Source organism: Lolium rigidum, chromosome 4 (genome assembly GCF_022539505.1).
Source record: "Lolium rigidum isolate FL_2022 chromosome 4, APGP_CSIRO_Lrig_0.1, whole genome shotgun sequence".
In the NCBI taxonomy this organism is placed as follows: domain Eukaryota; kingdom Viridiplantae; phylum Streptophyta; class Magnoliopsida; order Poales; family Poaceae; genus Lolium; species Lolium rigidum.
Window position 1 is genome coordinate 70,640,720 of NC_061511.1, and position 15,619 is coordinate 70,656,338.

At 46.6% G+C, this 15,619-nt stretch overlaps 2 protein-coding genes across 2 annotated transcripts in view; one reads left to right on the plus strand and one right to left on the minus strand.

The window, feature by feature from the left end:
- The window catches only part of LOC124647221 (peroxisomal adenine nucleotide carrier 2-like), a 23,950-nt gene extending 18,617 nt beyond the window's left edge, over positions 1-5,333 (minus strand). Inside the window, exon 1 of the mRNA XM_047187190.1 lies at positions 5,319-5,333. Coding sequence (XP_047043146.1) covers positions 5,319-5,333 — 15 coding nt within the window. The remainder of the gene's footprint in view (positions 1-5,318) is intronic.
- Positions 5,334-5,354: 21 nt separating this feature from the next.
- Positions 5,355-6,007, plus strand: LOC124646418 (dehydrin DHN3-like). The gene is made up of 2 exons (XM_047186533.1): positions 5,355-5,576; positions 5,669-6,007. The coding sequence occupies exons 1-2, from the start codon at positions 5,355-5,357 to the stop codon at positions 6,005-6,007; spliced, it is 561 nt and encodes a 186-aa protein (XP_047042489.1).
- Positions 6,008-15,619: the final 9,612 nt, after the last annotated feature.

A 15,619-nucleotide genomic window follows, 5' to 3' on the forward strand; every position in this document is an offset into this window, starting at 1 on the left:
CAAATCACGATCACTAATATGGGTAAGGAGCATAGGAAGATCATTGTACTCATTCGTTATCATAATAATCATTAGAAGACAACATACTTATGGTTACCTATCGTTATCTCATGCACGAGGATATCTGGTTACCTCTTTCTTCTTATTCCCCCTCTTCTTCCTCTTCTTCATTCCCTTCTTCTTCTTCTTTTTCCTTCTCATCGTTCCCTTCTTTAGGAGGAAGAGGCTTGAAGGAGAGCTTCTCCATAACTGATTTATTTCGAAACAATAGAAGAAACTTGGGAGGATTCCTCCTTTTCGTGTAGTTTGAAACACCGGTCCTGTCATATTTTTGGCAAAGTGCCATATTCTAAAATATTTTGTATGTAAGTATTTGTGGCAATTATCGGTACGATAAGAAGACACCCATGCGGGGACACTATTAATATCAAAGGCATCATATCCACCAAAGAAGTTTTCTCAATAACTCTTCACACTCCAAAAATAAAAGTAAGTTCATCATGCTAATTGCTCAGTGATCATGTATCACAATACAAATTAGGCACTCATGATTCAAATTATCATTGGAGGAGCATTGAAAATTAAAATGACCCGCTCTATGGCCAAAGTTCACAAATAAAAGGATAGAGGGCACAAACTTTTTCACCAAGATCATCTAGGGCCTAGACCACTTTCTAGTTTTCATTCTGTGATGGACACAATATTCTTCTTGATTTTATTCTTTTCTAAGGTCTATGAACTCCACAAAATTAACATGCTTATAGGAAATAGCATTTTGAAGTTTGAACATGTTCATTGCAATCATTAATATTCATCCCTGCATATTTCAAGAAGACTTAAGCATCTAAGCTTGGGGATGCCCAAGGCATCCCCTTCTTCATCAACAACTTATCAGGTCACCTCTAGTGAAACTATATTTTTATTCCGTCACATCTTATGTGCTTTACTTGGAGCGTCTGTATGTTTTTTTTTGTTTGAATAAATTGGATCCTATCATGCTTGTGTGGGAGAGAGACACGCTCCGCTTTTTCATTTGAACACTTGTGTTCTTCGTTTTACTTTTAATGTTCATGGCAAAAGTTAAAAGCTGCTGCATTCATTGCTATTTGGTTGGAAACAGAAAATGCTTCATGTGGTAATTGGTATATTATCTTGAATAATTTGATACTTGGCAATTGTTTTGAGCTCTCAAATAGATCATGTTTAAGCTCTTGCATCATGTAGTTTGAACCTATTAGTGGAGAATTACCATAGAGCTTGTTGAAATTTGGTTTGCATGATTGGTCTCTCTAAAAGTCTAGATATTTTCTGGAAAAAGTGTTTGAACAACAAGGTAGACAGTGTAGAGTCTTATAATGCTTGCAATATGTTCTTATGTAAGTTTTTCTGTACCGGTTCATACTTGTGTTTGCTTCAAACAACCTTGCTAGCCAAATCCTTGTACTGAGAGGGAATGCTTCTCGTGCATCCAAAACCTTGAGCCAAAACCTATGCCATTTGTGTCCACCATAACTACCTACTATGTGGTATTTCTCTCGCCATTCCAAGTAAATTGCTTGCGTGCTACCTTTAAAAATTTCATTCCTTGTCTTTGCAATATATAGCTCATGGGAAAGTAGCTTAAAAACTATTGTGGTAAAGAATATGTCGCTTATGTATCTTATTTCTTATAAGTTGCTTGTTGAGCGGTAACCATGTTTCTAGGGACGCCATCAACTGTTACACTTTTGTTGAATATCATGTGAGTTGCTATGCATGTTCGTCTTGTCTGAAGTAAGGGTGATTTGTCGTGATTAAATGGTTTGAGTATGCATATTGTTAGAGAAGAACATTGGGCCGCTAACCAAAGCCATGTATCATGGTGGAAGTTTCAGCTTGGACATTAATCCTCAATCTCTTATGAGAATATTATCTGTTGTTGAATGCTTATGCATTAAAGAGGAGTCCATTATCTGTTTTCTATGTTGTCCCGGTATGGATGTCCTCAAGTTGAGATCTATCAAAAACGAGAAATCAAATGCGATCTATCTCCTTGGACCTTTGTACAGGTGACATAGAGGTACCCCTTGTGACACTTGGTTGAAACATATGTAATGCAATGATAATCCATGGAAATCCGAGCTAATTAGGACAAGGTGCGAGCACTACTGGTATTCGATGCATGAGGCTTGCAACTTATAGGATGTTTTATGCATAACACATATGAATTATTACTACCGTTGACAAAATTGTTTCCATGTTTTCAAAATAAAAAGCTCTAGCACATAAGTAATCCCTGCTTCCCTCTGCGAAGGGCCTTTCTTTTACTTTATGTTGAGTCAGTTTACCTACTTCTTTCCATCTTAGAAGCAAACACTTGTGTCAACTGTGTGCATTGATTGTTACATATTTGCTTATTTGCACTCATCATATTACTTTGTGTTGACAATTATCCATGAGATATACATGTTGAAAGTTGAAAGCAATTGCTGAAACTTAAATCTTCCTTTGTGTTATTTCAAAACCTTCTATTAAGAATCTATTGCTTTATGAGTTAACTCTTATGCAAGACTTGTTGATACTTGTCTTGAAAGTACTATTCATGAAAAGTCTTTGCTATATGATTCAGTTGTTTAGTCATTATCTTTACCATTGCTTTGAATCACTTCATTCATCTCACATGCTTTACAATAGTATTGATCAAGATTATGTTGGTAGCATGTCACTTCAGAAATTATCCTTGTTATCGTTTACCTACTCGAGGGCGAGTAGGAACTAAGCTTGGGGATGCTTGATACGTCTCCAACGTATCTATAATTTCGATGTTCCATGCTTATATTATACCAATTGCTACATGTTTTATATGCACTTTATATCATATTATGGCATTTATTGGACTAACCTATTAACAAGATGCCACAAGTGCCGGTTCGTTTATTATGTCTGTTTATTACAGAAAAGGCCCAAAAACCAAAGTGCTCGAAAAAATCCAGAAAAATCACAGAAATTCTATTTCGCCAGAAGACTCACGGAGCCAGAAGGGCCAGGCCAGAGGAGGCCCAGGGCCTCCACACCACCAGCCGGCGCGGCCAGGAGGGAGGCCGCCCCACCCTATGGTGTGGGCCCCTTGGGACTCTTCCGACTCCGCCCTTTCGCCTATATAATCCCTCGCGACGCGAAAACCCTATACCAATCGACGAAACTCCAGAAAGACTCCAGGGGCGCCGCCGCCATCGCGAAACTCCGTTTCGAGGGACATAAGTCTCTGTTCCGGCACGCCGCCGGGGAATTGCCCCCGGAGTCATCTCCATCGACACCACCGCCATCTTCATCGCCATTGATGTCTCCCATGATGAGGAGGGAGTAGTTCTCCCCCCAGGCTGAGGGATCTACCGGTAGCTATGTGGTTCATCTCTCTCTCCCATGGTGTGATCTTTATGTGATCATGAGCTTTGTATCACTATTAATCTATGTGCTACTCTAGTGATGTTATTAAAGTAGTCTATTCCTCCTCCATGATGTAAAGTTGACAATGTGTGCATCATGTAGTACTTGACGTAGGTTATGATTGTAATCTCTTGTAGATTATGAAGTTAACTATTACTATGATAGTATTGATGTGATCTATTCCCCCTTTCATAGCTATTGTTGACAGTATGTATGCTATGTTAGTACTCGGTCTAAATTGCAACGGTCTATTATGCACTCTAGAGGTTACTTTAATATGAACTCCGGATGTTATGGAGCTTGTTTACTCCGGCTTGAGGTGTGCTTTTATAGCCCTACACAATGAATGGTGTTTGTTATCCAACAAGAGAGTGTTTGAAGTAGCACAAGTGAAGAGAAGTTATTTATTTATGTGATCATTGTTGAGAGTGTCCACTAGTGAAAGTATGATCCCTAGGCCTTGTTTCTAAGCATTGAAACACCGTTTCCAACAAGTTCTGTTACATGTTCGCTTGCTGCCATATTTATTTTAGATTACAGTTACTACTTACAATCATCCATATTACTTGTATTTCACTATCTCTTCGCCGAACTAGTGCACCTATACATCTGACAAGTGTATTAGGTGTGTTGGGGACACAAGAGACTTCTTGTATCTTAATTGCAGGGTTGCTTGAGAGGGATATCTTTGACCTCTACCTCCCTGAGTTCGATAAACCTTGGGTGATCCACTTAAGAGAAACTTGCTGCTGTTTTACAAACCTCTGCTCTTGGAGGCCAACACTATCTACAGGAATAGAAGCGTGCGTAGACATCAGGACGCGCCATCGGTTCGCTCGAGTGCGTCTAATCATCGCTAGGTGGTCCAAGGACCTGTTTATAATTTTTATTACATTTTTTTGTACTACTGTTGAGGTTTATGAAAGATTTTTTGTTTTGTAAATTGTACACTGGCTAATCAACTTTCCCAAAAATTATGCATTTAAGGTAAAACTTTCTACCAAAGCCTGAATTATATATTATAATATGTACTTTTGGCTACAATATTGTCAAATCTTAAATACGCTATATGAGGCTAACTTAGCGATCAAATATTTTTAAGATGAGGGTAGATAATCTTATGGCAAGAAGGCGAAGCTCCTCTTATGGCAAGGTATGGCAACTAACCTATCTTTATTTTTGGTGAATACATTGAGATGTAAGATTCTGTATGAGAAGTGAGAAGAAGTTACGCTTGTTTTAGTAAATACTACGCAAAATTATTTTGAACCAAAAACAAGACTTCTTTTGTAGGTTTAATGTGAATAAGATTGTTTTTTCTTTCAAAGATTTATCATATCTCTTACTATATAAAAGATAACCTTAAGCTATTCATTATTTATACGCAGAGAATTGAAGACTTAAGATATTTTTTTGATTTAAAAGAACACACCACGCTTCTCCAACATAACGTTTATTTATGCGTGCTCGCTCAGCTAGTTGCATTTTAACGTAAACGTTTGAGGCAACTCACTAATTTTTGGAAGAAATGTCTGAATATTCTGAAGCGTTATCCAATATTTTCCTTTTTCTTTCAGCAGATTCAGCTTCACGATTGGTGGAGTATGCATCAACTAGAAGGATATGTTTCGAGATTACTGTGACGTGGCGACTCCGCCGCGCCCAGTGCCTGACTGCCTGCACACGTCCCCTTGTCGTTTTTGGCTAGTCACTGGCTTCCGCCTACCAACCCAACCATGCAAGCACACGTAGCGCCCTACCGTGGCCCCTCATCCGCGACAATCCCTATCCCATCGCCTCAAACAGCTTACAAATACTGCTTCAGGTCTTCTCCAGCTTACACACAGCCACTAGTCGCAGCGTACTGACCAACCAATCCAAGTAAACATCACCTGTAACAAGTTCATTCAGCGTACCATTTGTGCAAGATGGAGTACCAGGGACAGCAGCAGCACGGCCAGGCCACGAACCGCGTCGACGAGTACGGCAACCCGATCACCGGAGCCGGGCACGGTGGCTTGACCGGCGGCATGGGAGGGCACGGCGGAGTCGGCACGGGCGCGGCTGCCGGAGGGCATTTCCAGCCCATGAGGGAGGAGCACAAGGCCGGCGGGATCCTGCACCGCTCCGGCAGCTCCAGCTCCAGCTCGGTGCGTATATATACTTCTTGTTGTCATCAGTCGTACACGCATGTATCGGTATTCTTGTGTAGGAAATAACACAAAATGATTATTATTTGTAGTCTGATGAGGATGATGGCATGGGCGGAAGGAGGAAGAAGGGCATGAAAGAGAAGATCAAGGAGAAGCTCCCCGGCGGCCACGGTGGTGAGCAGCAAGCCATGGGCACCTACGGACAGCAGGGTCACACTGGCATGACCGGCACCGGGGCCACCGGCGGCACCTACGGACAGCAGGGACACACAGGAATGACCGGCGCCGCAGCGCATGACACCATGGCTACCGGCGGCACCTGTGGTCAGCAGGGGCACACTGGGATGACCGGCACAGGGACGCACGGCACCGGCGAGAAGAAAGGCATCATGGACAAGATCAAGGAGAAGCTGCCTGGCCAGCACTGAGCTAGCCCCTGGCCTTTCCACTACTTGTGAAGTTTGAGACACCAGTTGGCCACCTTCGCCCAATACTAAGATAAACGGCAGAATAAAATCTCCACCATAATAAGTGAGAGTTCACTTGGTTGTTTCGGTGGATGTATCCGGGATCATGTCCTCTGTGGTTTTAGTTGTCGGGACTTTCTCGCACGGTTTTGTACTGTATATTTTAATGTATAATTCTGTTGTTGCTATATCCAATATATGTGTCATGGCATCAAAAGCAAATCATCGGCGGTGCCCGAATTTGCAACGCCACCGCGGAGTTCTAGGCGGCGGAAAAAACCCTAGGGTTGGGGGAAGAGCAGCAGAGGAGGAATTCCTAGACGAGGAAGAGGTAGGCAACTCACCGGAGGAAGCGGAGGAGCGCGTCGTCTTCTCCGGTGGCAGGAACCGTCGGCGGCGCGCGGATTCGCCCCGCCGTCGCCAACCTCTCCACCACGAAACCCACGAGCCCCAGACAGGAACCGCCGTCTCGACCAGGTGGTGGGTGGGATGCAGCAAATGCGGGATAGGAGTAACGCACTGTCCGCGAGTGGGTGACGTGGCGCAATAACAGCCGACGATGGAAGTCCCATCGGACGACGCTCCACCAGGAGGTTACGATGCGCGCGTCCCCCGGGGGAATAGGATCATTTTCCATTATTTTCAGATGTATGTTTTGCTTTCCTCGCACCAATTATTTTCATTATGTGTGTCTTGTTCCACGCCGGTTTTTAATATCCCCTCTCTTTAAACGAAAGCAAAGGGACTTCATGGCTATAAATAATCAATGTAGGTTCTTAATCGATGATCCATGTGCATATATACGCACAGCGAGCGAAATTCAACAGGGCGAGGAGGTCACTCTTGCGGTATAAAAACTCCTAGCTCACGAAAATGTAGCAATATGGCGTGCATGCAAGATCAAAATTTTGCGTCTTCCAGTCATGGGTGTGGGAGTCATCATGATGATTATCTTTACCTTGGGAAGTTGTCCAGCCTAACGTGTGAGTATGGAGGCTGTTTAGCCAGACGGACTGCAAAGCTGTAGCTAGCTTCGACGTTCGAGTTCTCGCCTGGCTTGGAGTTGGTGGAGCCAACTTTGCCCGCTACATGACATGCTGTGGGGTTGTTGGTGTCGCCGGCCACTAGAGCCACCACTTTAAGCCACAATATACGTGAACATGACTACCATGTGCAAATAAGGAAAATCAGATTATTCAACTTAAACCCATTTCATCGCTTTTAAATGTTTTATGGATTTTGAAGATCAATGACGGGTTATATTTAAGAGATTCATCATTGATGTAATAGGATAGTCCACTATTTCAACTAGTTTTTCTTTTGGGATTTTGAGTTCATGTTTATATATTTTTAGACCAATTTCAGCAAATTTATCGCACCCACAGTCGATCGTTTCAAAATTATTGCGACAAATAGCCTTATCTTGCTCTGCTACACAACTCCCATGTTTTAAGTCTTAAATTTCGAGTGTCAAAGATGAAGTGGTTACGAGTTATTTGCAAGTGTGGTAGTTGTCAACAGCCAAGACACCGAAGACATCATCGGCACCGAAGGAACAACCGATCGATCGGGCATCATCGATACAAACGACATGGGCCGGTGCTACAGAGAAGCTGGGCTGCCAGCCTAGCTTCGTAAATATTACTAGCTGCCCACGACAAAGGCTACAAAAGGCTCATGATCCAAGAAGGACGAAGGCGTCTAGGAAGGAAGGAAGATTCGGCTTGTATTTTGTAGCGCAATTATCGTATCCTTGTAACAAACAGATCGTACATGAGGGAGGATGGGTGGATCATCTAAACCATATGTACTCTTTGATCCAGATCTCGATGTTTGTTTCCTCGCCAGATCATACCTGACTCTTACAATTGGTATTTAGAGCCTACATCCCGGTTCTTCCCGAGCACGACTACAACATGTGTCTTCATCAAGTGATGGCGAAGTTGATGCCGGAAGTTCATCAATGACACATAAACATCTTTTTTACTCTCTACTTTCCTAGTTTGATAAAGTGAGTGAGATCAGTAGGAAAATTTATCCCACACATAGTCAATCAGTTCAAATTTATTTCGATCGGTGGCTTTATCTTGCTCTTCTACACAACTCCCATGTTGTAAGTTATGAATTTTGATTGTCAAAGATAAAGTGGTTACGAGTTATTTGCAAACATGGTAGTGGTGTAAATTAAACAAGCGTTAAGATCATCAGAGTTAAGAGATCACCGTGTGAAGAAGAGACGAGAACAACTATCAACCAAAGAACCAAACTTTACATCAGGAGATCGGAGATCGTAACGATGCAACCAAACACCGTGCTAATGTTTCTACTCTTGTGGCATGAAAATTACGTAGTACTAGGTTAACCAAACAAGTTACATAACGTGGCTAGACCTGTGCATATGCGACTCCATGTGATGAAACAGCCTGGCCAGGGCCATGTGCCAAAAGTTGCTTAAAAGTGTTCGAGCAACCAAGCCGATACGAAGAGGACTGGCACAAGGCTGATAATGTCATAATTTGCTCGAAATGTTATTTGGTTGAGAGCTTTCACTACGGGAAAAACTGCAGTTGCCGTGCATTGCATCTTTGCCGTGTGTTTCCGCACGGCAAAGATTTCTTTGCCGTGCGCACGTAGAAAAACGCACGGCAAAGATTTTGGCCACGGCAAACACAAACACGAGTGCACGGCAAAGATTTGATTCACGGCAACGACGGAAGAGAGCGCACGGCAAAGAAAGTTGCACGGCAAAGGACCAACATAGCGCACGGCAAAGATAGGCTACACGGCAAAGACGCTGGCACACGGCAAAGCACAAAAGGCAACGCCGTGCACGTCTTTGCCTAGTGTTTTTAACAAACGCACGGCAAAGCAAGTCTTTGCCTAGTGTTTTTAACAAACACACGGCAAAGCAAGTCTTTGCCTAGTGTAAGCGCACGGCAAAGATGTAAAAACTGGATTTCTTCTCAGCTCAAAAGGTGTGGCGTGGTATAGTTTTCAACAAACAAACGCTTAGCTCGGTGGCAAGGTTGAACGTTTTCTCTACTCTGCGTCCTAGGTTCGAATCCCAAACCGATCAGTTTGGAGCTTTTTTTTAGATAAACCATATTTAGCACACGGCAAAGAAGCAACCTTTGCCGTGCGGCGTCGCACGGCAAAGACCTTTGCCGTGCAATATTGGCGAGGCACACGGCAAAGAAGTCTTTGCCGTCGATTGCTTTACCGTGCGGTCTTTGCCGTGCGGCAACGCACGGCAAAGCCTTTGCCGTGCATATAAGGCCCTTTGCCGTGCAAATAGTTGCACGGCAAAGAAAGTTTTTCCCGTAGTGTTTATTAGCATTTGAGTCTAGCTATATATAAAGATGTGAGCATTGATGGGCCAATAAAAAGCATTTGTTTTGTTGGTTGTGTTGCTCATCGAACATTTTGCTCGACAATTAATTATAAAGTATTATTTCTTTATCCCGAAGCAAAAGGTGCTCGTACGTAGCAGCTAGCTATAAATGTATCTACGAGGGAACCTATACGTGATATATATACACATACAGATTGTTTTAGCTAGTCGAATGCGGCAACTGAAAATTTGAGAGGAGGCCACTTTCGCAATACTCCAACTTCTATCTGCATGGCCTTCCGTAACAGTGTGGCATGCAAGCCTCTGGATATAATTATTTTTCTGTTAATGCAGTATGTTTGGGCATGAGAGGCATCCGGATCATTATCTCTACTGTTTCAGAGGAAAGCACAAGTGCAGTTAGTTCTCTTAGCCCAATCGACGAGCGTAGATATTGTGCCGAGCAAGAATCTTGAGCTGTTGCTATTAGAGCATGTCTAACAGGCCCCGTATTTTTTCGCCCCGTAAAACGCAAGTAGAGGCCCTGTATCCGGTTTTCACGGGGCGAAAACTCGGACGAGCTAGCAAGCAGAACCCGTATCCCCACCCCTGTATCCGGTTTTCACGGGGCGAAACCTCTTCCTCTTCGACGGGATGGTGGCGGAGATCATGGCCGACACGACGCCGGCGTTCGGCGCACCTCCGACGGGGACATCGACCACCGCGGCTGGAGGAGATGCATCGCCGGCGGTAGGCGGCTCTTGCGGACGATCCATGGCAGCGGGATCCGTCCGAGAAGGGCGCGGCGGAGGAGATCGGGCGGCGGCGGTGGCGGTTGGCTTCAGCGAAACCCTTCGCGCGCAGTGGAGTGGGCGATACCAGTTTGGCCCTCTATCCCCGCTTCCACCCCGCACAAGTAGGGGGCGACGACCCGCCCCGTAATCGAAAACAGGAAAAAACGATGCGGGGGCCGTGTTTACGGGGCGTGCTAGACGGCCGGGTAGAGCCGAAACTCGTATATCGGCGGTTATTATACGGGTTTACCTCTTTTAAGGGGTCTGTTTTTTTTTTGATATGTTTAAGGGATCTGTTAGACATGCTCTTAGATGCCCAGAACCCGTTGAAAGAAGTTGTAAAAATACATTGAGCTCGGCAAGCTACTCAATCATGACAGGTCATGATTCTAATTTGTTCGCATTAGCATCGAACTCAGCCGGCAGCCTAGGATTGAACTCGGCCTGCAGCCTAGCAAGCATCTCCCTCTGCATGTTAGCTTCTTTGCCTTTGTTGCTACATCTCTCTCAGACCACCCCCGGCCTGGTCCACTGATTTCCACTGACGCATAAAAATCATCCTGATTAGATGCACAAAAAAGACACGAACTCATGTTACCGCGAGATCCGTGTCTATGTCTGTGTCCGCCTCTTCTCTTGTTGTGGATCAAAGAAGACAACACTAAGGACGCGTTTGGTTGCCTGGGATGAAATCGTGCACCACTGGCGCAGCGAGATGGGCACTCCTGCGCGTTGCGAACGGGCCGCCGGCCACTTTTGGTCATCGTTTGGTAGGCTGTGCTGCACCGGCCTGAACAGAGTTGTAAATTATTTAGATGCCTGTAGACAGCGTTCCATCTCTGTTCAGCCACATCACATATGTTTGGTTGCCATTTTGGGCACCCTGACAAGAACTTCTCCTCACAACATTCAAATATGGTGACCTTACCATCACATAACGGCACACAAACAGCTCAAACACGATCATAAGCACAACAAACACTTATACACAGCGAACAGAGTACTTCACAGGTCCTAATCTAGCGTCAGAGTGGTAAGACGCTTGCCTAAACCTGGGGGCAGACTCCCCAGGTCCAAAAACAGTGTTCAAACGCCTCCTAGAGGCTAGCACAATAGTGAGATATGCACAAAAGAAGTGTTTATCAGCCTCCTAGAGTCCAACACAAGTAACATGATCAGACTTAAACATAGGCAGCGATGGAGCAGCAGCACCTTAATGGCAAGGATCTGCAAAAGGGCCTCGCGGTGCCTCTTGCAGCCGAAGACGCTGGAGCAGGACGTCTCCTTCCTGAAAACGACGACCTTGAAGTCGTCGTCCTGAGGGGTGAAGACGAGCGTGTTGTCGACGTGCAGCAAAATCCTGGCGCAGAACTCGCTCCAGGACTTGCTGAACCCGACGCGTTGCCCTGTCCACTGCAGCTGCACCTTCCACGTGCAATGGTCGCTCAAGTACAAGCAGACCTTCACAGGGGGGCATTGTTTTTGAGCTTGTACTTCCTGATGAGGGGCTGCTCCATGTACGACGGGACGGCGAGGGCACGGAGGTCCTGGCTGTCCACCTGGACGAAGAACGCCGGCAGACGCAGATTGGCAGCGTGCCCCAGGTCAGTAGGACGGCTGGCGTGGCGCCTCGGCGCTGTGATCTGCTGGTGGGCTTCCATGAATGCTATGTTTGGATCACGCAGCTGCACACGGACGGCATAGTCAACAGCGTCCAGTATGGGCCCGTCCGAGAAGTATTCCAGGAAGGGCCAGTTCGCACACGCATAAGGAAGCTATGTCAAGCTCAATAAGGCAATGGCATGGATAAGCACAAGTAGGCAATGGCATGCACAAGCACAAGTAGGCAATGGCATGGACAAGCACAAGCAGGCAATGACATGCACAAGCACAAGCAGGCAATGTCATGCACAAGCACAAGCAGGCAATGGCATGCACAAGCACAAGCAGGCAATAGCATGGACTTTGACATTGTGCCAATGCCAAGAACAAACACACTGAAGCAATCATGGTGCTTGAACTTGGCATTGCCAGCTGCTGCCAAGCTCAAGCAATGTCATGGACAATGGTAGTGCCAAGCTCAAGCACGGTCATGGACTTGACATTGTCAAGTCCATGATGGTGCTTGAGCTTCGCATGGCAAGCATAAGCACATTGCAATGAATCCTATGTACATTCACATCTACAATGTCATCTAGTCGACGTAAACAAGCGAAAAGGAGATTGAGTCAAGGTACTTACGATTGGGTGGATCGCCAGCGCCCCACTCTAAGGAGGAAGAGGAGCAAATCCCGGTGGAGGAAGAGGAGGCGTAGCCGGTAAGTAGGTCCTCAGGTTCGGCCACGGTGCAGCGGTCGGGAGTCGGGCGCCGATGGTGCTGCCTTCTAGCGCCGAGCACGAGGTCGGGTGAACCCCGGCGGCGGCAGGACGGGAGGCGCGCCATAGGGGGCAGGCGGACGTGGCATGCCCCATGGCATGGCCGGCTGCATCGGGGTGGACGCCAACCCCGGCGGGGGCTCCATCTCCCTGCTGGAGCCCCGTGCGCCGCCCGCCATTGTGGCCGCCCTCACCGTCGGAAACCCTAGTGGGGACGGGGAAAAAAACCCCATCCCCGACGGATCCACCGGTCGAATCCCGGCGGCTCGAAGACCCAGGACGGTGGCGCTCCGGGTTGCGACGCCGACGGGCCTCGTGCTCGCGAACGGCGATGGTCGATTCATCACCGGCACGCGGCCGACATCGGTCTTCGCCGCCGAGTCGCCGCCTCCGGCCTCGTACTCGCGGACGAGGCGCATTAGCGCCTCGTTGGACTGGGTTGCCGATGGCCGTACGGCTGGATCGCCGGTGGAGAGGATGGCGGAGGCGGAGGCGGAGGAGGCGAGGAGGCCATGGCGGTGGTTGATGGGACAGGGCGATGTTGTCTGTGCCAGGAGTGAATGGGGAGAGAGCAGAACGAAGCGGTGAGGGGAAGTGGGCAGCGAGGACCAAGACTACGTGTTGTCTCCCGCGCTTCTCCACGCGTGCAACCGTTGCACACGGGCGTGCAAAATGGCACGGTAACGGGCCTTGCCCCGGAGAAACTGCCGATTCGGGCGTTCCTCCAGGGCCTGTCCCAGGGGTGCTTTGACAACCGATTGGCCACAACGTGAACGTCTTACAGGCAACCAAACGGACCGGTTTTTGCTGGGCCGATGCGAGCCAAAGGGCTCACAGCCTACCAAACACGGCAATTCCTATACACCGACCAGGTCGGCCGTTACCGCGCGCCACACACCCCCGCGCGCGGTATGGGCCGGCCTGGTCGGCCCATTTCGTTGTCTATTTCTATTTTCTGTTTTTTTTCCTTTTCCTTTTTCTTTTCTGTTTCTTTCTTATTTTGTTTTTCTTTCTCTTCTTTTTGTTCAAATCTAAAAATTGTTCAAATTCAAAAAGTGTGCAAATTCGAAAATTTTTCAAATTCGAAACTTTTGCAAATTCGAAAATCGTTCAATTTTGAAATTTGTTCAGATTCGAAAATCGTTCAATTTCGATTTTTTCAAATTCGAAAATCGTTCAATTTTGAAATTTGTTTAAAATTAAAACTCTTCAAATTTGAAAATCGTTCAATTCGAAATTTGTTCAAATTTGAAACTGTTCAGATTCAAAACAGAGAAAAAATGGAAAGAAAAAATGAGAAAGGAACAAAAAGAAAAACAAACTTGGGCCGGCCCAACATACCTGGCCTGGGTGTGGGGTGATCCGTCCGCACCGACCTGGTCGGCGGACAGCACCTCCCACCAAACACGCCCTAAACAATCCACAACTGAATATCTTAGGGGCATTTTTCCCACTGTCAGGGAGTATGACAAGCCGTGTAGCATGAGTTTGATCTTCTCGTACATGGCCAGCACGAGCAGGATAGCTTCTTATATGAACTCTAGAAAACACAGACCCCAAACTTTTTTTTTGTACTGTATTCAGACCCCAAACTTTAAATACACTGCGTTGATGAAGGACACCACAAACGTTGTTTGCAGGCTGAAAAAACATCGCACAAACCAGACACCGCAAACACGAACGGTATAACAGCGGGGGCGTGTCTAGCGGACGCATGTGCGCTGTTGGTAAATCTGGGCAAACCCTAAAAAAGGAAACTTAGAGCATCTCCCCCAAACCTCAAGCCCCAAATTCACGTTTGCAGGCCAAAGAATTTGTGATTTGGGGGACGAAAAATGCCTCCGTAGACTAGACACTGTAAATAGGTACGCTAAAATGACATATTCCCGAATATTCCACCGTTTTCCACCTCGTCGGCCACGCTGCGCCGCACCTGTCCGGCCACACTGCCCTCTCACGCCTCGCCGCCCGCTGCCCTTCCCTGCCGGCCACCCGCGTCGCTGGCCTGCCCCGCCAGCTCGCCCAGGCTAGGCAGCCCGCCCTGCATGCTTGCGCCGTCCACGCCGCCCGCCTCAGCTCCTCCCCTGCTCGCCTGAGCGCCGCCACTGCTCGCCGCGCACCGCCCCTCTGTTATCACCAGAATTTCAGAGGTGGGCCGCGATCAAGATGGGCTTGAAGAATATACATGGAAGAATATACGTGAATCGGCCTTATATGCAAAGTTTGGGCTAGTTTGCCCGTGTATCTGTAGTATAATAGGATACGTGTCAATTAGTTAGAGTTTGACTCGTGCACGGTTGGGATTATTCCCACGTTAGAAAGTCTACGGACTATAAATATGTATCTAGGGTTTATGAAATAAACAACAATCACGTTCACCACAAATCAATCTAGGCGCATCGCCAACTCCCTTCTCTCGAGGGTTTCTTCCGGGTAAGCATCATGCTGCCTAGATCGCATCTTGCGATCTAGGCAGTACAAGCTTATTAGCTGTTCATGCGTTGCTCGTACTGAATCCTTTTTGATGGCGAGCAACGTAGTTATCTTAGATGTGTTAGGGTTAGCATTGTTCTTCGTATCATATGCTGTCGTCGTGCAACCCTTAGACATCTAGCCGCCCTTACACCTATCTTAGGTGTAGGGGCGGCACCCCGCTTGATCATTATTTAGTAGATCCGATCCGTTATGGTTGCTCCTTGTTCTGCAAGGATTAGTTTAATATCTGCATAGTTAGGCCTTACAAAGGGTTGAAGGATCCAGCGGCACGTAGGGTGTAGTTTGCTAGCCCTAGACAGGATGTTCCGGGGATCAACCTCGTGTTGGTTTTTAGGCCTTGTCTAGGATCGGCTTACGATCACCGTGCGTGGCCGCGAGGCTCAATCACGAGTAAGATGTTCCGATTATGCGGTGAAAACCCTAAATCGTCGTAGATCGTTTTAGCTTTATTCTGATCAAGCAGGACCACCATATATTCGTACACCTCGTGCGAATCATGGGTGGATCGGCTCTTTGAGCCGATTCACAGGATAACCTGAGAGCCGATCGAGGCTCGTATTTAATGTTTACGTGTAT